Genomic DNA, 26281 nt, shown 5'->3' with positions numbered 1-26281 from the left:
TGCCCAAGGGCCATTAAGAACTGTTTCCCTTTCCTTCCAAACCCAGTTCCCGAGGCTTTATTTAAGTTATTTGAGTGGTACAAGCCCTCAGCCTAAGACAAACACTGAAACTTCCCAAATAAAACTGTACTCCTTGAAACTGCTTGTTAGGATTCATCCTTAAGTTAAGCCTGGGCCCCTGAAGGCTAAATGCCAGAAATCCTGATGGGAGGGGGGAATACTCAGGGTCCCTGGGAAAATGGCCATCCCTACACAGCTTCCCATTTCCCTTTTCCACACAGCCAGTGTGCATGTCCCCAGCCTCTGGCGAAGGACAAGAAGAGGCAGAATCTCTGCCAGGCTATCTCTCATCCCACCACTGTATCTCCTTTCTTGAGCATGTTCTTTCTCTATCATCATCAGCATTGATGACCCAGAGTGACTGGGGCCCACTCACCATACTGGGGACACTTCAGGGTATGGTGCCCAGGGCCAGCCGAGGAAGTCCTCAGACGTGGTTTTGGAACAATCATGAGATGCTGAAAAATTCTCAAAGCATTTCATCTTTATTTATTTATTTTTTTAAAACAAACACCCCCCTCCACCCCAAAACAAAAGAAAACAAAACAAAATCCATTGACTCATCCAAGCCAAACTATACTTTCCAGGGGAAACGTGTCAGCAGATTCAAATGAACAATGACAGAATCCCATGATACCAAAATGATTCAAACCTGATGCTTTAAAGGCTGACATCCTGAGCTGAAATAGTCATGGGTCACCATCTGGCCTGATTTGGGGCCATTCTTTCTTTTTTAGCTTATTCGTGTGGTGGCAGAGGAGGTGAGACTCTTTCTAGTCAACAGGCAGGCAGTCTTCTCCTGTTATAGAAAAATTATGACAGTCTAGGCACGACTTAGCGGTTGGTGAGCTATATTAAGAATCATATTCTCTCCTTCAAAGTCTAGACGATGTATTTGTAGCTCTGGCTTATCTCAGGGGTTATGGATCTCAGGGACCGGAGCTTTTAGCCCTTACATGGATGAGTTCGCCATGACTCTTAAAAACTCGCCTCGCTGAAATGAGTGGGCCCTACTTTAACAGACACCTGGAGAGGATTACCCCTAATCACATTAGGGTTGAAGGCCGGGTTTGGAAGCAAGTTCTTTTAAATTCCTGGGCTTTAGGAAGTACAGGTTGAAGATGGAAGTGGGGCACGTTGAACTGAGGATATTAAGAATATTATTTAGAACTGGGAGGCTGATCCTGGCAGAGGACAACTCTTCCTTGATGCGCCAATCCCTTGTCTTGTCTCGTCTCGCTCCTTATTTGGAAGACTCCAGGTTGTTCGTATCACGGATGGCTGCAGTTGCTCTGTGTATAGTAAGTCGCAGCGCTCTACAGACCAGTCATCTCTCCAAGAGGACTGAAGACCTGGAGGAAAACATGCTCTGTCTGCCTGGTTCAATGGTTAAGTACTTATCCTTCATTCTCAAAGGACAGAAAAGTGTACAGAGGCAGTCCAGACGATCGTTGCCACGTTTCCATCTTCCACGCTGAGGACATCAAATAACAGATCCATGAGAAATAATTAAGTTTTCCATGGTTCACTAAAGCAGTAGGAGTATTCTGTCAGGAAAGCTCAGAAGCATTTATCAGCTGCTACCTAAAATTTAGCATTTAACTTTAATTATGCCTACTTAGGAATTAGGCAAAACAGAAAGTGTTTCAACACGACCAGCTGCTACAGATCCAAACTGTTTCACAGTGGAACTTTTTATTTAATCTGTTTTTTGATCATGCAATAAACCCCACTCTTAACAGATTAAAGGTCAAAAAAATTAGGAGTTTAATGACATTAGTCAGCTATCCCATCTGTCCCAAACCCTCTTAAAACACCTAGGACTCGGGACACCTGGGTGGCTCAGTTGGTTAAGCATCAGACTCTTGATTTCAGCTCAGGTCATGATCTCAGGGTTGTGAGATCGAGGCTCTAAGCTGGGCGTGGAGCTTGCTTAAGATTCCCTGTGTCGCCCCCCCCCCCAACCCCAACCCGTCTCTCTCCCTTTCTAAATAAACTGAAAAGCAAAAACCAAAGCCAACAAAAAACCCCACTGAGGACTAAAGCATGCTACTATAGTCATAAACCAATGTCTTCTGGGGAAGAGCCAGGCTACACCCTCTCCTCTTTCAGAGTCTCTGAGGGACAAAAACAGTATCTTTAAGTCATAATTAAGGTTATGGCTGCAGTTTTCACTATTATCAAGGTGTCAAGTGCTGGACCAGAAGGCGGTGTCCTCACATAATCCTCCTCCAGTTACCCGTTCTCCGGAGAGATTAGAGACTGGAGATGGTGCGGGTCAATTTCAAAGAAGACGAGGTGAGGACATTCCTGGTACATGGAGGGAAACGAATCGCCATCCCCTGCACATGATCAATAGAATTACAACTGGTTAATTCAGAGCATCATGAAGAGATCGGCATGCCCATTTGAAGCTTACATTCCAATAAAGGAGAAATCATGATAGCACGTGATGAGTGAACAGATCAATCACTGTGAGGACAGAAGGTAGGACAGAGTCTGATACGAGGAGCAGGGTTTAGCTGGATTAGCCAATTTCCCATGTGAAAGAAAAAAAATGACTTTAGGAATAAAATTAAACAAAAATTCCTACCCAACTCTTTTCACGGTGTCAATAGCAATTTGGAAACTTAGTTGAGTCTGCCAATTCAAAAATCAGAAGTCAACCAACTTGACCCGTTTAATTGAAATGACCAGAAGAACAAAAATGCCTAAAGAACAACTCAGTAACTGTCAGTAAGCCAGCCTGCATCTCTGCACTAACTCTGATCCAAGTCAGTCCCTCTCTGCTGGGCAGCGATCCAAGTGAGAATGTAACAGTGGCGGATAAAAGGGGGCACTGGGTAACAGCCTCTAAAAATGACAACTTGCCCCTGAACTTGAAACCAACTCATACACCTCCCCAAATCCATCCGGCACGGCCATCGCATCCTAAAGCAGCCCACTCTCCCCAAACCTGACTCGGCTGCAGAAGACAGGCGTGCCAGCCTGGATGACTCCGCTCTGTGTCACTCTCTAGGTGGCCAAACTTAGGCAGAACCACATCCACCCACCTTCCCAGAGCTTTCTAGAATGTCTATGGTGTCACGGCTGCCGACAGCCTGTCACTTGGCCTGGTTTCAGTAACCGAGGTCTACTGAATGCACAGAAACAGACCAGGTGCCAACCTCAGCCACAGGTTCCCGTCTCTCCCGTCACAGCCGGCGTGGGCTGACCAAGATCGCTCACGACAAACACGAACAAATCCTGGGCACAGATGTGTGTGGGGCAGCGGTCTCTTTAACACTGTTTGCCTAAAAGAGCAGGTCTTCCGCACTGATAACAACGGGCAGAACCACCTCAACAGGTGCTCCGCCGAGATAACGCGGGGCCTTCTGACACCGCTGCTCCCTTAGGCAGAGCGCTCGGCAGGCGTCAGAGGGACCCAGAGGAGGTGTGTTTTCCGTGGCCTTCTAAACACCCAGTGAAGGCAGTGATTCAAGTTTTAAGTCGTGCAGCCGCTCAGTCACCAGAAGAACCAGGACATGCCCTTTTCAAGAGGCTGAGGCTTCAGTCTGAACGCTGGGGCCCGGGGCTCAGGCCACGCTCTGGACGTCGGTTTCCTCTCGGTTTTCACAGCCTGGGCCGTGGCAACGAGGGTACTTCTGGGTAAGGCAGGAGTCCCTTCAAGGGTGTGTCCCTGGCATCTCTCTTCTTTTGGTTATGCTGCGGCCCGGTCATCTTATGATCATCTGACCTTACGGAGTTCGCAGGCTAACTTCTACAGTAAAAACGGAACTGGGTCATCCTGAGAATGGCGCTGAGGAAAGCAACGGTCTACCTCAGAGAGCCCGCTCGGAGGACATGTGCGGACATACTCCTGGAGGAGGGCGGAAGTAGAGGGGACGGCAACAGCAGCATTGCGTTATTCAGTTATCGTACCTTCTCCGCCCTTCCAAGGAAGACGTTTGGCTAGCAGTTAGCTTCACTGCCAGCCCTCGCTGTTTGAATCTTTGCAGGGAAAAAGAAAGGATGTTGAAGTAAAGGAAAAGAAAATGGGTCACCACCGGTGACTGGATTTTCTTGTAACTGAAGTTCACTCAGAGTCTAGGGAATAGTCTTCGGCTTAAATTGACAGTGGGGAGATTGCGGCATGCTGAGGTGGCAGACGGCTGGGAAGAGAGGAAGGACGGCAGTGGCCGTGGTTAAGTTTCTTTGAGAGCGATCACTTTTATAAGGAAGAAGCCCGTGGAAATGCAGGGAGTAGGCTGGTCTCCAGGGTCCCGGGAAACTTGGGAACTGCAGTTTGCGTGTTTCTACCTTTAACATTCAGCTGGGGCAAAGAAGCTGCTTTATGTTCCCTGGAGACAGGGGTGGCAAAGTGATACATAGGACTTAGTTTTAAAACCAGTGCTTGGTAAAGTGGTAGGACATCTATAAAATGCTTTCCCCAGGAAACAAATCAGAAGCAGAAAAATCATGAAAATAACAACAAAATGAAATTAAAACAGCACACATCACAGGACTGAAAAGAGAAATGAGTCACTGAGTAGCAGTGACACCACCTCTTCAAGTGACTAAGAGCTTCTGGAACCTTCCCCTGCCCCATATTCTGCTGAGCCCTTTCACCTGGGATGAGCCCACAGAACCGCCTGCTGGGGCAAGGCGGCCAGCTGCGACTCTCATCCAGAACTATGGCCGTGTCCCAACCTACCGCTCTGGAACAGAGGCTGAGGGAGACAAGAAGTGACGAGCAGTCAGGATACACTTCTCGGGGCACCTTGTATCTTGAGAGAAAGGGACTTAAACCAGTAGCAGCATACGTAAGGTGATGTACTTCCAACAAGAATAACGAAGATGCACTGACTTATAAAAAGTCATTTAATGTACATTCCAGGATGGCCGACACAGGCAGGTTAGGTAATTAGCCCTTGAAGAGTTCTGTTACAGTCATATAAAAATGTTTTGCCTTGTTAAAAAAAGAAATCTAGTCTAACAAAAACATATCCACCAATGGGCTTGTATTTCTTCCCCATGTTCAGGTCTGCAAGATAATTAAAAATACAAACATATGCATCTCTGAGCGCAGCGCTGTCCATTAGCTAATGAGCTTTGGCAGTACGCTGCACAGAGGTATACCATTGGTTTCTGACATTAAGTTAGCTTTAAGCTTATTGGCTATTCCAACAACTGGAGGCAGCTTGGAACCCAGTCCCTGGAAAGCGTTTGCAGGATTTACCACCCGTTTGCCTGACACCTTTTCAATGGTGAGAGGTCTGGGCACACACTTACTAATCCATGGATGTCTCAGTGCTTGAGCTGGAGTCAAACGGGCAGAGGGGTCCCAGTGAAGACACCTTTTCAAAAACTCTATAAACAAGTAGTCATCACATCCCTTCAGTGCTGTCACCCAGTCTTTGCTGCCTGGGGGACCCCGCTTTTTACCCCTACGTGAGCGACCCCCCACAAGCACAACCCTCCCGTCTGCCTGAGTAGTCACAGAACAGTAGCGAGGTAGGCCCTTGGAGTTAATGAAGTACTTGGCACGTTTGGATTGCTCCAGAAGTTTTGGTGGTGGCATCCCTAGCAGCTCCATCATACAGGCCAATTGGTCTCCTTCATCCTCTCCTGGGAAGAGAGGCTGTCCTGTTAAAAGTTCTGCAAGGATGCAGCCAAAACTCCATATGTCTATAGGCGTGCTGTAGCGGCTTCCTAAGATGATCTCTGGAGCTCTGTAGAACCGAGACTGGATATATGTGTAAAGCTTCTGGTATTCGAAACAGCTGGACCCAAAGTCAATGACCTTGGTCGCACTGCGCCCATGGTGTTTCAGGAGAATGTTTTCTGGCTTCAGGTCACAGTGAATGATCTTATTTTTGTGGAGAGCATCCAAGGATTGCAAGATGGATTGAGCAAACTTGCGAACTAACTGGACGCTAAAACCCTGAAACTTGTTTTTTTTAATTAGCTCATAAAGGTCTATGCTCAGCAATTCGAAGGCCATGCAAACATGGTTCCGGAATGTGAAACTTTCCAGCATGTGGATGACATTCATGCTACCAGTCTTGTCCTGCTTTTTAAGATGCTCCAAAATCCGGATCTCCTCAGCTGCTTGACGATGGAAGCGCTTTTCATTGCGTACCATCTTTAGGGCCACATACTGTCGAAGTTTGTGATCGTATACCCGGGCTACTTGCCCAAAACTTCCCTTGCCAATAATTTTCAGCACCTCATATCGATAAGCCAGATGGTCACGAGGCACATGAATATAGGCCCCATCTGCATCATCATACCCACTGTTATTGGGACCACCGATCACTCCGTGTCTTTTTTTGGCATTTGGGCCCACAAAGTAAATTTCTGGGTAATTGATGATTTCCAGCTTCTCGTAAGCAGTGAGGTGGTGTTTGTATTGCTTCAGTGCTTGCTCTGGAGTCAGTGGCACCACTTTGGAAGCTTTGGCTGAACTGCTGGGCTTTACCGCATTCAAGCTATCTGAACTTTTACCCTGAGAGTCGGGAGGAGAGCATTTTTCAGAGTCGTTGATGCCATCTGACTGAAGAGTATCAGATCTTCTGTTGCCAAATTCTTGAAACAGCTGTTCTACCTTCACCTCACCTCCATTCAGAAAGCGCTGAGTGTGATCTCTTGGTAACTGCTCAGCAGTGATCTATGGAAAAGAAAAATGAATGTAATGGTAAAGCCGCTAAAACAGTGGAAGGATGAAAGAATCCTTCCCCTGCCTGAAGGACGAACTGTCCAGTCACGTAGGTTACAACGGCCCAAAGGTGAGATAAGAAAAGCAGGAGTCTCTAGAGACTTGTGTCATATCGTTCTTCAGACCCCCTAAGTATCATGGCCACCTCAACCCCCAATATATGCCTTGCTTCCTACGAGAGAGAATGGTCTTCTTACGGAACCCTAAATGTGCTAAGTTCCTCCTAATAGGTGTGTCTTTCTGCTGAGAGACTTATCACCCCACCCACTCTAATCCTGCACTCTTTCAAGGCCCAATTCACGTCCCCTCCTAGAACTACTCCAAGCCCAGGCTAATTAACGTCGCATCTTAACTGCAGCTTTTCAAATCTGTACCACGTGATCTGGCACGTGCTTACATACCATACTGTCTTATATTGTTTACTGTTTCAAGTGTCTTCCCAATTCTGAAGGACATATATTAGAATCAAAATATGCATATTAAAGTGTTCTGTAAAAAAAAAAAAAAAAGGAAGAAAGAAAAGAAGAGAAAAAGAAAAAAAGATATGTCCCATAAATAATAAAGCACCATTAAGGGGCAGAGGCAGGATCTGAACCCAGGTCCTCTGTCAGTCCAACACTCCTCCCATGAATACAACCTAGCACCTGTACTACTCTCCACTTGCGCTGAAGGATGGCTGTGGCCTGGAATCAAGCAAGACCTCGTTATCTACTCCCAGGTCCCCCTAAAAATGACTGAATGCTTGTAGCTCAGCTCACTGAATCACAGGAGTTCTAAGGCAGAGAGAACTCCTGAGATCCTCTGGGCCAATTCTTTATGCATATGATGAATAACAGTGAGAATCCAAGGCCCCAGGGGATGGGGTGGGGGAGTTCTGGTAAAACTCTCCGGAAGAGATAAGAATCTCTCTTCTGTCTTTCACCTACACCTACACCCACTCTTCCTCAGCAAAAGTCTAGGTGATTGAGGCGTATTTCTCTTTTTGAGTTTGCTTAACATTCTCCTTCAAGGAACAGTAACTCCCCAAAGAAAGCTCTACTTATTCCTCTGACATGAAGTACAATTCTATGAAATTAGATGGAGGAAAAGAAAAGCAAAAAAGAGAAATACAAAAAATTAAACACACTAAGAAAAATTCAGGAGGGTACTAGAAGGAAAGAGGGAAACACATGAAAAGGTAATATTCCAAAGTGGCCAAATCTTTAAAAAATAGAATTTTAACATAACCTAAGAAAACAGGACATGGCCTATTGCCTAAATAACAATATAAAAGACAAAATATAAATAGCAGAAAAAAGATGAAAGAATTTAAGTGTTGGCAAATTTTACATACGGCTGTCGTTATGAGAGCAGGACTTCGCTCCTGCCTGCTCCTTTCAGGTCATTTAATCAATTTAAACATTTATGGAGTCCCGTAGTTACAAAAACAGGGTAGTGCCTGATTGCACACACAAGTGACACAAGCGATACAACTGTAACCACACTCTGGCAAGCAGTGTTTAAGTCAAGAGATGACATATGGACTGAGAAAAATCTCTCTGATACCAAAACAGAGAACTATCACTGGTCAAGAAAATAAAACAGGCCTGCAGACAGAACCTAAGTACCTTGCTAAGATGTATGTATTACGCAACATTTTTCTTATCAGTAATTAAGTCAAATGGCTCTTCTGTACTCCGGGCTGAAAAAAACAGAAGCGGGTCCCATTCATCTATCCCGCCATCCCTGTGCTGGTCACAGGAACCCTAACTGTTCACTGTTTACAAGTGCTAAACAAAACAAAACAAAACAGGTGTTCTCAAGGAGCTGCAATCCAGGAGGAGACTGGTTTGACTGAAGGAGGGAACTAAAATTGTTTGGTTTTAGGTAGGTCTACATAATAAAAGCAAAACTTTGCATCCATCTCAGCCAGTTTTCCTTAAAATTTTTACTACCTGACTTCAATGCATCTCCATATTTACTGCGAGTGTACTGGGGACACGTGCCGAAGAAAAGAGATGTCTAATGGCTTAGGTTGGAGTCTTGGCTATCCTGCTTAAAAGCTGTAAGTCCCTGGGCAGGTTGCTTGACCTTTCACCCAGTTTCTTAGCCTTCGTTTATTTATAAAATGTGCAGAATACCTACTGCAGGATGCTGTGTGAATCAAATTATAATTAGTAATATATGTGAAGGAGGCTTAAAAGCTATAAAACATTTTACAAACACTGATAGTAATTGGGCAAAATCTCAACATATTAAGGTTTAAACTCTGCGCCCCCTCTTTGCCCTTTCCGTTTCTCTCTTTTCTCCATGGGACCTCCTTCGGTATCTCCAGTCTCCCTCCACCAGACATCTGGCACTACACAGGACCCCTGCAGTACACGGGCCCCCACAGCAGGCCTTCCTTTAGCATGCATGGAAATACCTCACCCACGTCCTCTCCTACATAAAACCTGCTTTCAATCTGCTATACAATTTAAGGTGTCACCTCTCCAAGATACTGGAACTTTAACAGAAGATCAATGTCTTAACCCAAAGGAATGACTCCCTAGGAACCGCGGTCATCAGTGACAAGCTGGCAGGAAAGTGATTTGAGGGTCCATCCCTGGGCATTTTACCTACTCTGCCTGCATGTAAGACTGTGCTGGCTCTGGAGGTCTTCATTTCTGTTTGTGATAAAGACAGGGTCTCAGGCACAGAACGTTAATAAGAACAAATTTAATTTTCACAGAACTATTACAATAAAATTAAGGATGTCATCTGGATTTCCTGACTCGTGGTTTTTCCTTACAGTGCGCCTAAATCCCTCTCCCTGTAAACTGAGTCTTATTTTGCCCTCTGGAACTACAAAGAAGTGTCCAAATTGCATGTAAGAGTCCTTCAGATACCTAAAAGGGGCTGTCCTGCCCCCACCTTTTTTCCCTGGGCTCATCATCCCATTACATCCTCTACCTCACATGGTTGCTTACTACCCCATTCACACTCTCCACACAAGCTGCACTTCATGTCTCTCTTGAAGTGTGGCTCCCAGAAAGAACCATGCTTCACGTACGGTCCACTGTGGATTATCAATGTTTGAATCTCCAGTGAATCTGAAGAATTCCAGGAAAGAGTTTTTCCACACAGGGAGGGGTTCTCTTCTTAGGTTTCTTTCCTTTCCTGTACATAATTCAAATACTGGCCTGAATCAATTATGTATCAAGACTGTTGTGCTATAAATAAAATCTTCCTTCCATTGTTCTAGGAGAATCTACAGTTTGCACGCATGGTAAAGTATGATAGTTATAAATACTATATGTTTCTAGTCTGTAGTTATAATCACAATAACTCAGCAATATATATGACCAACTATACCAATTATTTTCTTAATTATGTAATTATACCACAGGGACAGATAATGCCAGATTAATCATGTTTTATTTAAGAATGCTTCACATACATCGTTAGTTTGGAGGGCTCTTGACATCTCAAATAGAATCCTCAACTGTGTTAATCAAGTCTTGAAGAGCTTGCTGAGAAATTCTAAGAAGAAACATACTTTTCATCCAGACATGAAACACTCCATCCTCTTTCCCTAGCTCTTGACCCTAAATCTGCAACACAAAGCTTAACCCAATAAAAGCCTGTAAGCAGACAATTTATAGTATGCAATGAGAACATAAGAACATCTTAAATAAACAATGAAGCCTACAGGCTTTGTGAAAAGAGCAACAGGGTCTGGGGATGGAGTTATGTCAAAATGAACTATAAATGTCAACAAGAGGTCAAAGAGCATTTTTTTCAGCAAAGTCTGCAAAGACACCATTAGGTTAGAATGAAAATCCTATGTCCCCAAAAAACCATTACTCTGTAATATTATACAGTAAGAAATTCATTTTGATCCTGAAACATACAATTTAATTGACCTGCTGGGAGGTGATTAGCATTGACTCTAAATTGAAGTTAAAATGAACTTTTAAGTCACATTTAATGCACCAGCCCAGCTGCAAAAAGTTTCCCACAGAGACATGCTAATTGGCAGCCAGTAACCAAGAAAACTGATGGTCAACCAGAGGACTGTGTGATTCTGGAGCTCTTAGAGGTTTTTCACGTAGTAAAGAAATAAGCTTGCTGAGAATGGAAAGGAAACTTCCTGTACTCCAGAGAACAGATTAAAAATAGGGTGACCAGCCTTCCAAATATATTTAGCCAATACTTTGTAATATTATTAGCCTCAGAACTAGTGAAAATATTGATTTTAATAGCAAAAGCTGACAAAAAGTTGGGGAGGGCTATGCAAAATGTATGTAATTTTTTTTGAAATATAGAAACAATTTGAGGTCATAAACACAGAAATGTGAAGGAGAAATTACAAATTAGCATATTCAGTTATTCAATTTGTTCATTAGGTGATATATGCGGCAAATGTTAAAGTCACAGGATAGCTGCTCCCTGTCCTGGAACTTGTCCAAACCCTGTTCTCCCTACTACTCTGTGTATGCTGAGGGAATATGAATTCATTTTTTTATTACCTTAAGTAAAACAGTGTCAAAAGCTAAATGTCTGCAAGCTCCAGAATGATTAAATGCATCAAAACCCAAACTGTACTGTTCAAGTTTTATTTATGATCCATAAAGTGATTCTCCATAGCATACTAAGAAGCTAAGACCGCATTTCTATCTTGCAGGAAAAAAACACTTGCAGATCTATGAATTCAAGGGTATTTTCTGTTTCTGGTTTTTGTTAAAATGAGTTTTTATAACACACTGTGTCATTCTATAACAAAATAAACATTCCCTAGATAAAAGTAGCTTATTATTTTTTTCCTAATGCCACATATTTATCCCAGTGATTGAAAGGAATGCGTATGGCTCTAAATCAAAATCATTCTGTGAAGCTAAACTTGGACCACAGCAATTGTTATTTCAAAGTCAAAAGTAATCAAAAGGAAACAAGAGAGTCTGGGTTGCCAGTGAGATGTAACTGTACCTTGGGCATTAAGTAGCACTTCCGTCTTTCCAAGACAACCAGAGAGCACAGAACTACTTCATTTACTTACATTTAGTCTTCGGGGTAGAGGCGGTTCAGAAGGATTGCAGAGTACATTTGAACAGGGTGGACATTTGGTTTCATCTATCATCATGAAGGTATCATAGACACCATCCCCCAATCTAGTTGAAAGGATTACAGATAAAATCCATCAGTCACTGAAGTATATAAACTTGTATTTTCAAAACATTCTGTGTCTTTACTGCCTCACATCTGCCACAAATAACTAATACAAATAAATGTCTACACTGCATGTTGGCACTGAATACAAACAACTTGGGTATTTGGCAAAAGAATAGAGGAAACCCAGCTTTTCTTCTTTTTAAAAAGGAAAGCATTTCTAGGTTTGCATTTTGAAAGAGTTAAAACAAGTCTTACTTTGTGAATGTTGTTAAAAAATAGGGACTATCAAGGCGCCTGGCTGGCTCAGACGGTAGAGCATGTGACTCTTAATCTCGGGGTTTTGAGTTCAAGTGCCATGTTGGGTGTAGAGATTAGTTAAAAATGAAATATATTTAAAAATAAGTAAATAAAAAAAAAACCAGGGACTATCAAAAGGATCTCATTGAACTTATCCCTGAAAATAAAGGCTAGTTTGAATCTGAAGCCTAAAAGCTAACCGAGAACAGGAAAAGAAAGAGAAAAAAGGCAGAGGTAACTATATTTTAAAAGTCAGAGACTTGGATTCTAATCTTAGCTCTACCACTGGCTGTACTACCTTCTTCCCTGAGCTTGTTTTGGACGTTATAATGGGAAGAATAGTTCCAGTCTACATGCAAGAAATAAAAGGTCTTCTTAGGGCTGTCTTCTTTTTATTATTTATTTCCGTACCTACTTAGCATCTACCTAACCTGTAGAAACACACAGGGAAAAGCACAACAGGGGCGCCTGGGTGGCACAGCGGTTAAGCGTCTGCCTTCAGCTCAGGGCGTGATCCCAGCGTTATGGAATCGAGCCCCACATCAGGCTCCTCCGCTAGGAGCCTGCTTCTTCCTGTCCCACTCCCCCTGCTTGTGTTCCCTCTCTCGCTGACTGTCTCTATCCTGTCGAATAAATAAATAAAATCTTAAAAAGAAAAGAAAAGAAAAGCACAACAAATACCAAAGGGACTCTCTATATTACAAAATGCACTGAATTTCACTTCTTCACCCACTTCATTTTCTGGTGGATGGTGGAAGCTAAATGCTGAACAATTAAGGGCCACTTCTCTGTTCTTTATGGCTATGCCTCCACCACAAAAGAGGGAGAGGATTTATTTAATCTATAAGATGGTTCTAGATAATGGATTTCATCTGCCATTAAGAACATGAATTTCCCAGTCATACACATCGCAGCCTTTCATTGTATCATTTTTACATAATATACTACAAATATAATAATGATGATCGGAATGCAGGCGAAGAATTTTTAAAAAATCTTTTAAAATATGCTGAAATATTTGTTTTTTATTTCAACAGTTAAAGTTGTCTTTAGACACTGTTTTGTAAAATTAAACCTAGAGCTTTCTTAATTAATGTTATAGAAATACAAAGAATAATTTAAAAAGTCCACTACAAATATATTTGGAATATTCTTTTAAAAAACTAGCTAACATTCTGATAGCATTATTTATATCTTTAATGGAAACTGCTTCTCTGACAACCAAAAATTCGGTATGTGACTGACTCTTTGCCAACAGCATGAATAAAATAAGTAAAATGGGACAGGCGTCCACATTTATAGAGAAAAAGACATTGAAGACCTGCAAGTATTCCTATAAATAGGCAGAAGAAATTACCCAAAGGAAGTCTGCATGCAAATGAAGCGGGTCGGGTGGGGGGTGTCCCTGGTCTTCTTTTCGGTGTAAAATACAATGCAAGGTGCAGACTCTCAAAATAGGATCCCCAGAAAGCCCTACTCAGCACAACCCTTCACCTGCATATCCGAAGCCAGACCGCACCCCTCACGGCAAAACCCCAAGAGTTCAGCCCTTGGTTATCTGCTCTGAGCAACAGGGCTTTCGTGAAAGGTATTGCTCCCTGCCTCCCCCAGTTTGTTAAAAAGCCCCACAAAAAGTCCCAGCTTCTTAGAGCTCCTTAACATATCCCCGATCTAGAGCTTCTTCTGCTAACTCCGCTCTAGCCCCTTCCCCGGATCACGGTGGGCTGGGGGGAGGGGAGCTGACGGAGGGGAAGAGGGTGGGCCGGTCCCCCGGAGGCGGTCAGAACCCTTCCCTCGTCCCTCCTGCTAGGGGCTCACTCCAATCTCAGCCCAGGCCTTCCCCGCCCCCCCGGAGCTCGCCAGCCTGCGCCAGCCGCCCACTCTGGCGCCCCCAGCCCGTTACCGTGCGGCGCCGTTACCTCCGCTGCTGGGGCGGGAGTCCGGCTCCTGGCGGCTCCGCATCCTTCCGCCCGGGCCCGCGAGCCGTGCCTCCCATGCGCTAGCTCGGGACCCCGGGGGGGAGGGGCGGCGGTTGGAGGGTTCGGAGTGCAAGATCCACTTGCGCTGGGGCGGCTGCCGCCGGGGCCGCGACGCTTCCCGAGGGAATCTCGTCCAGACACTGCAGACTCGCGCGCCTTTGCTCTCGACTCGCCGGGCCGAAGTGGGGAGAGGAGCGGCAGGGGCGGGAGGGGGAGTGGTGTGGTCGCCTAGCAACCGCGGCACGCCCCGGGAAACGCCTCTGCGCAGCTACGCGATGACGCACGGGGGCGGGGCCCGAGGCCTCTCCCCACCGCGCGGCGCTCCCCTCGGCCACTCGCGCAGGTTCCGGGAGGTTCGGGGCGGGACGTCAGTCCTGGCCTGTGCGGCGCGTGTTCTCTGGCAGAGAGTGAGGGGTGGGGGGCTGCTACCGTGGCGGCAGAAAAGCCCGAGAGAAGATTTGTGAAGGTAGCAATTGATCCCCGATTTCTGCCTCAGAAGTGCGCCCGCCCCTCACCGTCTACTGTCCTTCGGCACGTTGCAGCCTTCTAAAACCTCCCTTGAATATGTATTTTAAAAATGAATGAAAAAATGTGTAATTTCCTTAGGCTTTCCCACGGCGGGGCTTCTCCCCACCCGCCGAAGGTTAACGAAAGCAATAATAAAAAGGTAGGAAGCAGTAATAATAAACTCATTTAGTGACACTGTACCAGCGCTTACGAACATTGTTTTATTTAATCTCAGCGACCACATTATATGACATCCGCCTTTTACGGATTTAAGTAGGATCCAGAATTTAAGCTGACATTTTTCTGACTCCTTTGTCACGGGATTCCGCGGATGACAGGGCGCAAAGAGCCGTTTTACCTACGAGGAAACTGAGGCCAGGGGACCCCTGTTTCCCCAGGATCTCCCAGTTGGGGAGGTCAAATTCCCAGCCTTCCTTTGGCTGCACCAGGCCCCCTGGAAGGCTCTTCTGTTTTTTTCTTGGGAATATTTGTGGAGTTTGTTTCTTCCTCTTCTGAAAAATGAAGAAACCTCAGTAACCCTAATGTTAAGTGGATTTCGATCGTTGGAGCGAAAGTGAGAGGGGAGGAGGTTAAAATAGAAGAAGGCAAGTGTGGTTTCCTTGTGCGTGGTATCTAATCGAATTTCCTTGAACCTACAGAACACGAGGCCGACAGACCCTCGAGGAGAGAAACAACCGTTCTCAAAATGCCGAACAGGGGCGCCACCTAGTGGGGCTGGGGACTCATTGTCCCAAACCAGCCTAGCAGAGTCCATAAATCTGAAAATTTCCATCCAAGGCTCATTTCCGTGTGACTAAAAGTCATATTCCCTGTTCTCATGCCTCCAAATAAAAATGTCCTTAAAGATTCAAAGGCTTTTCACTTTATAAATTAAGACTGTGTCAGGTTGGGGAACTTTAGTCTTTGTGACCACTGTTGCTTTAGTTTCTCAATGATATAAATATAAATAAAACTTCTTCCAGTTCTTAAAGTTATTCTAATTTTATAAACAAGCTTTTGTGGGTTTTTTGATCCTCCCAGCCGCACCCCACAGCAATCCTGCTTTCATATGGGTTTGTGTTAAGGCTCCTGTGGAAGCTTTTGTTTGAAGAGAGCTCCATGGCAACAAAAAGTTTGGACTAGATTGCTACTGAGGTCCCTTCCAGCTCTACGATTGCAAAATTCTTCTGAATAATCCCTGTTCTTAGTACATATGCGGACACCCTAGACCACTTTACTGCCCTGGACATTTGAATGGGACTTGCCCCCACAAGTTTTCTTGCCTCATTCTGAATCACTGCTTTGAGAGGAAGGCATCTCTGGTTTCAGACATACCTCTGTGAGCCAACCTGAAGCATTCCTGCTTCCCTTCCTGCTCCCGAGGTGGAAAACAGAAGCTTTCTTTATCTTTAGCCTGTTGTTCCCACGGTCAAGGAAGGGAGGATTCCTTGGAGGTGCTGGAGCTTCATGGATCTCTGACCTTAATGGTGTAAATACTTTCCAATATTTTTTCAAAGAGCCCCTGTTTCATAACAGTCTGGCTGGGTTCAACATTGGGCTGGGTCAAAGTCCAATGAAGGATCTAGCAGGAGCTTCCACACCCTCTCTGAGCTGATATCTTGTGCCCCTTTGAGCAGCTCACACATGATTCATGCCCTTTCTTCCCCTCCAAAGCCCTGCTCAAAAGTAGTTCAAAATAGCCATTATCTTTCTCCACATAGCCAAAGCCAGATTAAGCTAACGTGGATTAGCCAAATATATAAGATGGCTGCCTGACCTTTGAAGCCAGTTCTGATATATCTGCAAAGTCAGGAAACCGTAACAAACAAAAAAATGGTGCTATTCCAGGGACTTCAGAAATCAATGAGACATTTGGAATGTGATCACAGCAGTTTCAAATGCATAGAGTAAGAAAATATCCCTGTGGCCATAATCACCTTCAATTTTGTGATGAGATAGCTGTCGGTAGGTTAAATTTAAAATCGTTTCATTGCTATGAATTATTTTTTACAGCATGCTATGCCAATACATAATATGACATATGAACCAAAAAATTGGAATACGTTTTAAAAAATCATTTGGAGGAGCACCTGAATGGCTCAGTCAGTTAAGCATACACCTTCGGCTCAGGTCATGATCCCGGGGTCCTGGGATCAAGCCCCATGTCAGGCTCCCTGCTCAATGGGGAGCCTGCTTCTTCCTCTCCCTCTGCCTGCCGTTCTCCCTGCTTGTGCTCTCTCTGTCAAATAAATAAATGAAATCTTAAAAAAAATAAAAAATCATTTGGAGAGAAACTGTGAAACTCTCCCTTTTCCCCAAACTGTATTGACCTCAAATTTACCTGAGCTCCAGAAAAATGCACCTGCTATTTTTTTCCCCAGAAACTCAGAAATCTAGCTCCTTGAAACACTAAAACCATGTCTTACATTTCTGGAACCCCACCAGTCTGCCTGACCAGACCCTGGAAAGGCAGTTCAATTTTTTCTAACTCTGCATTCAGGGGAAATAAGCACATTTACAGAGGTTAGGGCTTGGAATTAGGCAGATTCCTCGTACCCTTAACTACCCGCTCCTATTACACAGCCTTTCCTCACACCTGCCCTTGAACAGATCTCTGGCTACCCTGACCTTCAAGGCCATGCATGCCCAGTACACCCCTTAAGCTGCCCTTGGGCAGCAGGGACCCTACAGGCCTATGGAAAAATGACCTATCCCCAATCATTGGCATTGCCTCAAGAGTAAGAGAAAGCCCACCCCCAAGCCCCCCGTGGACCTGCTACCTGTTGGGGTCCCCAGTTCCTGCTGCAATCAAGCCTTCCAAGTGTGTGTGTTATTGGAAGATAGCCTGGTCATGCTGCCCAGCCATGCCTTAGCAAGGCAGTCCATATTTCCCCAGCTCTGCTTTGAGCAGGAATATGCACGTTGTGTAGATTAAGGCTTGGAATTGGGTAATGCTAGATATCCCCGATAGCCCACTCGTATGGCCCAGCCTTGCGGGACATTGCGCTTTTCCCCATCCCTCACTACACTGACTTGTGACACCAGGGCATATGTGGTCCACATCCATCAGTAGGCCTCTAGCTATGGAAGCCTATGGAGATCAGGCCAGTTGTAAAAGACCTGAATAATCTTTAGGATGGAGGGAGGCCACCATTGGAAAATTGTTTTGAGGTGGTAGCTTTAAACTGGCAACAGTCAGTCTCCTTGTAGAATCACCCTCTGCCGGAGTCCTGGGCATCTGCAGCAATCACAGATCCCAGGTGGCCGGTTTGGACTAGCTGCCTGATGCGGTGCCTGCCGACGGAGTGTAGACTAAGCATGTGCAGGCGTACAGGGATCTGGAACAGGGCAAGTGTCCTGAGAGGCCTGATCACGAGAGTGGACTCTTGTGATTACAAGGCCTCTCCCAAATTCGAAGCCCTAACCTATACAAATGTGCTTATTCCCCCTGAAAGCAGAGCTGGAGGAATTAGATGGTCTTGCTTAGGATTGATACAGTGAGCTGCCTGGAATATCCTCCAATAATAGATACTTGGGAGCCTTGACTGCTGCAGAAGCCCAAACACCTGCGGAAAGTAAGCCCAGGTGAAGCCTATTGCCCATTCCAGTGGCCACCTCAGAGCAATTTTCTGTGTTGGGCTACCTCCACCTTTGCGCCTACAAAGATGTTTTCAGACAGGTCCTAGAGCTACACAGGCCTGGAGAGAGCTTCGCCTACCCAAAGGCAGCTGATGGAACCCATATAGTGTGTGCACAGGACATGCAGGTCAGGGGTTCTGGGGACCTGGCACAGGGCAAGTGTTGGGAAAGGCTGGCTGATAGGAGCAAGCTCTAGGAGGTACAATACATTAGCCCAATTCAAGATGAACCTTCCGTTATGGAAGATTCACCCCAAGATCAACCTTCCGTTATGGAAGATTCACCCCAAGGCAGAGCTGGAGGTTTTTCAACTCCCTTGACAGGGTGGGGCCAGGTGGCAGGCAGGACAGGGTATCCTCTATTACAAGATGTCTGGAAGTCTTTGTTTCTAGTGAATCCCAGCACCCCAACAGGCAGCAGGTCTACATGGGGACTGAGGGTTGCCCATTAGCAGCTGCCAGGTCAGAGCAATTATCGGAAGGCTCCCCCCACATCACCAGAGGCTATACTGCTGGTGGCTATGCTGGTCGCTGGGGCCTGGCCAGAGGTCCATAGGCTTGAGGGCCAGGCCTGCTCAAGTCCAGCTTAGGGGTACGTACTGCGCATGTGCAGGCAGCACAGCTCAGGCTGCAGGAGCACCTGACCAGGGTTAGTGTCTGAAGAGGACGGGTTAGTGGAGCAGGCTCTTGGGATGACAAGGTAGATGCCTAATTCCGAGCCCTAACCTACACATTTGCACACATTCCCACTGAAGGCAGAGCTGGAGTATCTGAACAGTCTTGCGGGGGCCGGATCGTGCGGGCTGCTCAGGGTATCCTCCAAGAAGAGACACCTGCGAGTCTTGATGGCTGTAGAAGCCTGGGATCCCGACAGATAGTAAGTCTGCTTGGGGACTGATGGTTGCTCTTTTTAGGGGCTGACTCAGACGGGTTTTCAGGAGGGTGGGTGCCCTCTATCCTTGAGGCTATGCAGATGGTTGAAGAGGGGCCCTAGCTCCACAGGCTGCCCCAATGTGGCTGATGGCATTCAGACTGCACGTGTGCAGGTGGCAGAGCTGGAGGTACCAGGGACCTGAACAAGGCAAGTCGTGGGAGGGGCTGGGTCACAAAAACAGGTTATTGGAAGTACCTGGCATCTGCCTAATTCCAAGCCTTAACGTACACAAAAGCATATATTCCCACTGAAGGCAGAGCTGGAGGGATCTGTACTGCCTGGCGTTTCCTCCAAGAGCAGACACCTGGGAACCTTGACTGCTGAAGCCCAGGACTTTATTAGGCAGCCAGTCCATGGGGACTGACCGTGGCCAGTTCAGAGGTGCCACATCAGAAAGATTTTTCAGCTGGTGGGTTCCATCAAGGCTGGAGGAGATTCATGTGGTTGGCCTCCCTCCCGAGTTCCAGAGGCCTTGAGGGCCTTGGCAGCCAAAAGCTTGCTGCTAAGGTGAGGACCGGGCAATGTGGGGTGAGCCTGGGTCACAGGAGGGGGCTGTTTGGGGTACCCGGCATCTGCCTAATTGCAAACCTTGACATACGCAAATGCACATATTTCTGCTGAAGGCAGAGCTGGAGTAGATGGATGGGGCAGGCTGGCTGACTGGGGTACCCTCCACTAAGAGACACCCTGGAGCCTTAATTACTGGGGAAGCCTGACCCCATGACTGCCATTCAGCTTGTTGGGTTCATGTTGGAGTTCCAGAGGCCTGGACTGTCCCCAGCAGCCCACAGGCAGCTGCCAGGGTGAAGACTGGGCATGTGTGGGTTGCACAGGTCAAGGTAGCTAGATACCTGCACCAGGGCAATGTCTGGTCACAGGAGGGAGGTGTTGGGGGTATAAGGTGTCAGCCTATATTGCAAAACACACATACCCATTGTGAACCTTTCTCCCAAAGGTAGAGTTAGCTGTTTTTGTTTTGGTTTTTTGGTTTTTTTGGTTTTTTGTTTTTGAGAGAGGGAGGGAGAGAGAGAGAGCATGCATGAACTGGTGCGGGGTGGGGGGCGGGGGGACGGGAGGCAGAGGGAGAGGGAGAAGCAGACTCCCCTGCTGAGCGGGGACCCGGATGTTGGGCTCCATCCAGGGACCCTGGGATCTTGACCTGAGCCAAAGGCAGACGCTTAACCGATTGAGCCACCCAGGCGCCTGGCTGGCCGAACAGGCTTTCCTCCATTTGGAGACACATCAGGGGCCTGGTTCCTAGAGAATGTGGGACACCAGCAGGCAGTAAGTTCACATGTGGACCAACTGTTGTCCACTTGTGGCTTTCAGCTCAGAGTGATTTTTGGAAGGTGGGCTATGCAATGGTAACTATGCAAGTGGTTGGGGCCTGGCTGGAGTTATCATAAACTTGAAAGGCTGGGTCTGCGCAAGGTTGACATATGGGATAGGTACTGCTGATGTGTGGGCTGTACAGGTTAGGGTAACCCAGGACCTGGAACAGGGCAAGTGTCAGGAGAGGCCAGGTCCCTGGGGAGGGATCTGGGGATTACAGGGCTTCTGCATAATTCTAAGACCTAACCTACACAATGCACATACTCCTTTGGAAAGCCTAACTGGAGTCATCTGCGTGGCCTTGCCAGGGCTGGGTTGCGCGGGCTGGCTAGGGTAGCCTCCAAGAGGAGACACATGCTAGCCGTGATGGCTGCAGAAGCCTGGAACCCCGGGAAACGAGTACACACGGGCGCTGGCTGTGGCCAGTTAGAAGAAGCCACCTTAGAAAGATTTTCATGGGTTCGGCTCTAAAGTGCTTGGGATCCCGCTGGAATTCCACAGGCCTGGAGTGCCCCCTGCAGGCCAAGGCCTGCTAATCCGGGGCAGACTGCACATGCGCGAACCCTGCGAGTCAGAATAGCCAGGCGGAGCAGGGCAGTATCGGGACAGGCCAGGTAACAGGACAGGACGGGGGGTTGCTGGGAGTACCTGGTGTTTGCCTAATTCCAAGACTTAACCTACGCAAATGTGTATGTTTCCCCTGAAGGCGGAGCTGGAGGAATGTGGACTGCCTTGGCAGGTTGGATTGCACAGGCTGGCAGGAACAGCCTGCGGTAAGATACCTGGGAGCTCGATTATTGCAGAAGCCCTGGACCCCAGCAGACGGTAAGTGCACTTGGGGACTGACTGTCACCCATTTGGCATCCCCCTCCATTTCAAGGCTATGCAGGTGGTTCAGGACGGGCACTAGCTTTATAGGTCTGAGGGCCACAGTGCCCGCGTGTGACTGATGGAATCCGAATTGCACATGCATGGGATGGCCACGTCAGGTTGCCAAGGACCTGAAACAGGGCAAATGTAGGGAGAGGCTGCAACACAAAAGTGGTTTTTGGAAGTGCCTGACCTCTGCCAAATTTCAAGCCTCAACCTGCACAAAGGTGCCAATTCATGCTGAGGGAGGAGCTGGAGGAAGGTGGACCGCTTGGAGCGGGGCAGGCAGCACTGCTGGAGACAATAGGAGATGCCTGGGGGCCCTGATTACTGGAGAAGCCCGAGACCCCACCAGGCGGCCAGTCCAAATGATCTGTCATCAGATTAGTGCTGCTGTCTCAGCATGATTATCTGGGGGTGGACTCTCTCCACCCTGGAGGCTCTCAGGCTCTTGGGGAACAGCCTGTGCTCCACAGGCCTGGAGGGCACCATCGGCCGAGGGCCGACTGACAGGGTGCTCAGAAGGCCCATACTCGGGCCACGCGGGTCAGCGTAGCCAGGGAACTGAATCAGGGGAAGCTACAGGAGAGTCCGAATCAAACAGCAAGCTATTAGGGATATGTGGCATCTGCATAATTTTGAGGCTTAACCTACACAAATGCTCATATTCCTGCTGAAAGCAAAGTTGGAGTAAGGTGGAGGGGGCTGGCTGGTGGGGGTCCCCTCCAATAAGAGACACCTGGGAGCCTTGATCGCTGCTAAAGTCTGAAATACCAACACACAGTAAGCCTATGGGGGGACTGACTGTTGCCCATTTTAGCAGCTGCCTCCAATCAATTTGGGGGGAATGGGCTCCTCTTACACTTGAGGCCATGCAGGTGGTAGGGAATAGGCCCCAGTTCCATAGGGGCAGATAGCTGTGTTCACCCAAGGGTGGCTTTTGGGGTATGTACTGTGCAGGTGTGGGCTGTGCAGGTCAGGGTAGCCAGGAGTTTATACTCAGAGAGACAGGGCGAGTGTATGGAGAGGCCAAATCACAGGTTGGGGCTAATAAGGGTACCTGGCATAAGCCTAATTCTAAGGCTCAACCTACATAAAGATGGATATTTCTCCAGAGGCTGATTTGGAGAAATCTGGACTGCCTTGCCAGCATGGGGCCAGGTGGGATGGCCGAGTACCCTCTGATAAGAGACACCTGGGGGCTTTGATGGCTGAAGACCAGGACCTCGTTCGAAAGGCCCCCCAGCCAGTCTAAATGGGGATTGACCATCACCAGCTTCAGCAGGAACCTCAGAAAGATTTTCAGGCAGTGGGCGGTCTCCACAGTGGAAGCTAGCAGTAGTTCAGGACTGGTCTGAGTTCCAAGGGCTTATAGGCGGGGGTCTACCTGAGGCTGGCTTACGAGGTATGTGCTACACATGTGTGGGACTCCCAGATCGGGGTCCTCCCAGCTGAGGATCCAGAACAGAGCAAGCATCTGGAGAAGCTGGGGCACTGGAGCAGGCTCCTGGGGTTACGAGGCATCCGCCTTATTCCAAGCCCTAATCTATACAAATGAACATAGTCCCACCAACGGCAGAGCTGGAAGAAGATGGAGGGGATGCGCTGGCTGACCGGGGTACCCTCCAATAAGAGACCTCTGGGAGACTTGATTGTTGCTAAAGTCCAAAAGAGCAGCACACATGGGAACTGACTACTGTCACTTTATTTTTATTTTTTTATTTAAATTCAATTAGCCAACATAGAGTACATCATTAGTTTTTGGTGTAGTGTTCAATGATTTATTCGTTCCATATAACACCCAGTGCTCATCACATCATACCACATGCCCTCCTTTTTGCCTCGCTTTAAAGCTGCTGCCTAAGAAAGATTTTTGACGGGAGTGGGAGGATGGGTTCCCTCCACCCAGATGCTGGTCGGGCAGTTGGATTCCGGCTGGAGTTGCACAGGCCTGGAGTGCACCCTGCAGCCCAAGACGGGCTGACAGCTGTGCATGCATGCACAGACTCTGCAGATTGAGGTTGCCGGGGACCTTGTAGTTGCTGGAGAAACCCGGGACCCCGTTAGGCAACCAGTCCAAACGGGGACAGTCTTTCACCAGTTTAAAGCTGCCTCAGATCTTCTGGGGGTGGACTGCTTCCACCCTGAGACTCCTGAGCTCGTTGAATTCAGGCCAGAGTTCCCCAGGCCTGGAGGGTCCCCTGCCACCTAAGACCAGATGACAGAGTGAGTACTGCACATGTGCGGTCTGTGCAGGTTGGGGTAGCCATGGACCTGGAACAGGACAAAGTTGGGTAAGCCTGGATCACAGGAGGAGGCTTTTGGGCATACCTGGCATATTCCTAAACCCTAATTTACACATGATCTGTATTTCCCTTGAAGGCAGAGCTGGAACAATCTGGAATGCCTTACCAGTTGGATTGGGCAGGCTAGCTGAGGCAGCTTCCAATTGGAGACACCTAGGAGCCTTGATGGCTACAGAAAGCTAGGACCCCAGGAAACAGTAAGTACACATGGGGACTGTCACCCGTTTCTATGGCTGCCTCAGAACAAGTTCTGGGAGGTAGGCTCCTTCCATCCTTGGGGCTATGCAGGAAATTGGGGATGAGCCCTAGCTCCACAGGCCTGGAGGGAGCTGGCTAGCCAAGGGTGGTTGACCGGGTGCAGGCAGCTCATGCCAGGAGGTGAGGGTCAGAGGAGCCAGGAACCTGGAACAGGGCAATGTCAGCAAGGCTGGGTCACAAGAACAGGCTATTGGAGGTCCCTGGCATGTGCCTAATTCCAAACTTTATGCTAAACAAATGCACCTATTCCCCACGAAGGCTGTTTTGTTTTGGGAGGCAAATAATGCTCAGAGACGAATTTTGTCTTTGCCAGCAATGTATTTCACAAGGGTTCCCTGTGCGAATTTCAGGAGCCAGTAGCCTACAAGAGAATATCTTTTCAGTAGATAATACGGAAATCACAGACTCCAAACCAATGTTAGATTAGTCACACGATTGTTCCAGGCAAGGAGAGATGAAAGGAATAAAGTTCAAATATAGCTGAGGACAGACCGCTTAGCCAACCCGGAGCTGAAGTCTGGCTGCAGGCGCAGAAGGAAAAGTCTCGTGTTGCTAGAGCACGTTGCTAGGGAACCAGGACCTGGGGTGGATGGAGAATGTGATTTTTTGCAGGGATGCTATATGGCTTTTGCCACTGCCTGTGAAAGTCACATTGACGGAGGCAGGAGCTAATTGCCCCCAAGGTCTTTAGGAGTCCTTTTAGATCAGCCAGGTGTAGCCTTGCCCAGACCAAACACTCTCACAGTCCTCATGGACTCTCAGTATTTACAGTCTACTGTCCCCTTGCCATAGCTGCTTCCTTATATGTTTTTAACGTAAGGCTCCAGGCAGCCCCTCAGCAGCCGAGCTACTAAGTTCTTATGGGTGAGAACAGATGAGATGATGACACATCTGACACAACTTCACATAAAAGCAACAGTCAAAGCAACGTCACTTCTAGGAACAACTGTATTTTTGTCTTTGTCATAAGCAAGTGGTTTGAAATCCAGTCGAACCGACACACCACAGTCTACCGTGTGATTTCAAATCACTCACGCGCCAATTAATACTAAGGATCTCATGTCCTGTGCAAACCCAAATTCACGAAGATATCCATCTACCCTGTGATTCTACAGCACTTACAATGTTAATCACAAACAGCCATTTCCGGAGGGTACTTTTCCTTAGACAAACATTCTTTTACACGGTAGTTTAATGACCAGTTTAAACAACTATATTCCTAATATCAATATAAGCATAAAAAAGAACTCTTTAACATGGTACCATATTTAATCTCCAAACAACCAAAAGTTACGTTTCTTTTTTTTTTTTTTTTTAAGATTTTTTATTTATTTATTCGACAGAGATAGAGACAGCCAGCTAGAGAGGGAACACAAGCAGGGGGAGTGGGAGAGGAAGAAGCGAGCTCATAGCGGAGGAGCCTGTTGTGGGGCTCGATCCTAGAACGCCGGGATCACGCCCTGAGCCGAAGGCAGACGCTTAACCGCTGTGCCACCCAGGCGCCCCCAAAAGTTACGTTTCTTGAACCGCTCAGTTTAACGACCTTGACAAATATGTTTCCAAGTGAAGATTGTCTTTATAAAGCTCCAGAGGGTGCAAATTGCCCAGTACTGTCAAGCATGTGTTCAACTGCGGTAACATCAGCATTCAAGGCTGCCATTATGTCAGGGAATGCGTGTGTTCATTCTCTTTTTAATTCCTGCAAAGTTATTTTGATTTTGATTCATCTTCCAAATGTGCCTTGACTTAGGGTTCCTAATGTATGGTTTATATTTATTAGATCAATTTGAGGAAGTTCAGTGTGAAAGATTTTTCTGGTTATTTTCATAGCTCTTGATCTTTTATTGACCTCAAAAAACATCTTTTTCCCTCTGTTAACACATTCATTACTTGTATTTTTACTCATCACATCATGTTGTGTTCCGTATTTTCCCTTTGACTCCGTTAGGTTACAGTGAGTTTTGGCCTAGAGCGTGCTATCCTTGTTCCAGTTCCCATGTTATATACAACTGGTTGGGGAGGCATGAAAGCCATAGTCCTTGATCCTTGTACTTGTACTATAAGGTGTATCCAGAATAATAAAGGCATTTTTGTTCATTCCAGCAATATATCTTTAGAAACACATTTTCCTTCTATCATAAGGGGGCTTTCTATGGCCAGTACGCTCCACTCTCCCTTTTGATATTGGGAAACTGTAAATGTGGGTAACCCAATGTCCTATTTCCTCCTTTAAACACCAATATTCTAATTTCACAGTTGCCCAAGGAATTAGA

At 46.9% G+C, this 26281-nt stretch overlaps 1 protein-coding gene and 1 long non-coding RNA gene across 3 annotated transcripts; one reads left to right on the top strand and one right to left on the bottom strand.

Annotated features, from left to right (window-relative positions):
- Positions 1–526: 526 nt before the first annotated feature.
- On the bottom strand, positions 527–14352 carry DYRK3 (dual specificity tyrosine phosphorylation regulated kinase 3). Of its 2 annotated transcripts, XR_015722382.1 has the most exons (4): positions 14104–14352; positions 11775–11886; positions 3228–6709; positions 527–1534 (listed from the first exon to the last, which is right to left on the bottom strand). XR_015722382.1 is itself a non-coding variant. In XM_045787748.2 (3 exons), exons 1-3 carry the CDS (start codon positions 14178–14180, stop codon positions 5138–5140), a joined length of 1761 nt encoding a protein of 586 aa, XP_045643704.1. In that variant the 5' UTR covers positions 14181–14352; the 3' UTR covers positions 527–5137. The 2 variants fall into 2 exon arrangements, 1 of the variants encoding a protein (XP_045643704.1); XM_045787748.2 differs by having other exon boundaries at positions 527–6709.
- Positions 14353–21160: 6808 nt separating this feature from the next.
- Positions 21161–23947, top strand: LOC148110657 (uncharacterized). The gene is made up of 3 exons (XR_015726464.1): positions 21161–21188; positions 21281–21399; positions 23827–23947. It is a non-coding gene; the product is annotated as an uncharacterized LOC148110657 (long non-coding RNA).
- Positions 23948–26281: the final 2334 nt, after the last annotated feature.

This window comes from Ursus americanus, chromosome 2, assembly GCF_024610735.1.
Source record: "Ursus americanus isolate L20-20 chromosome 2, mUrsAme1.1.p, whole genome shotgun sequence".
In the NCBI taxonomy this organism is placed as follows: Eukaryota; Metazoa; Chordata; class Mammalia; order Carnivora; family Ursidae; genus Ursus; species Ursus americanus.
This window is presented reverse-complemented; position numbering and strand designations above follow the sequence as displayed.

Excerpts from the sequence above, each read along its gene's own strand:
- DYRK3 (XM_045787748.2), bottom strand. The coding sequence starts at position 14,180 with ATGGGAGGCACGGCTCGCGGGCCCGGGCGGAAGGATGCGGAGCCGCCA. Across the intron at positions 11,887-14,103 it reads CTCCCGCCCCAGCAGCGGAG|ATTGGGGGATGGTGTCTATG; the intron begins GTAACGGCGCCG and ends CCTTTCAACTAG. Across the intron at positions 6,710-11,774 it reads CTCTACCCCGAAGACTAAAT|ATCACTGCTGAGCAGTTACC; the intron begins GTAAGTAAATGA and ends TCTTTTCCATAG.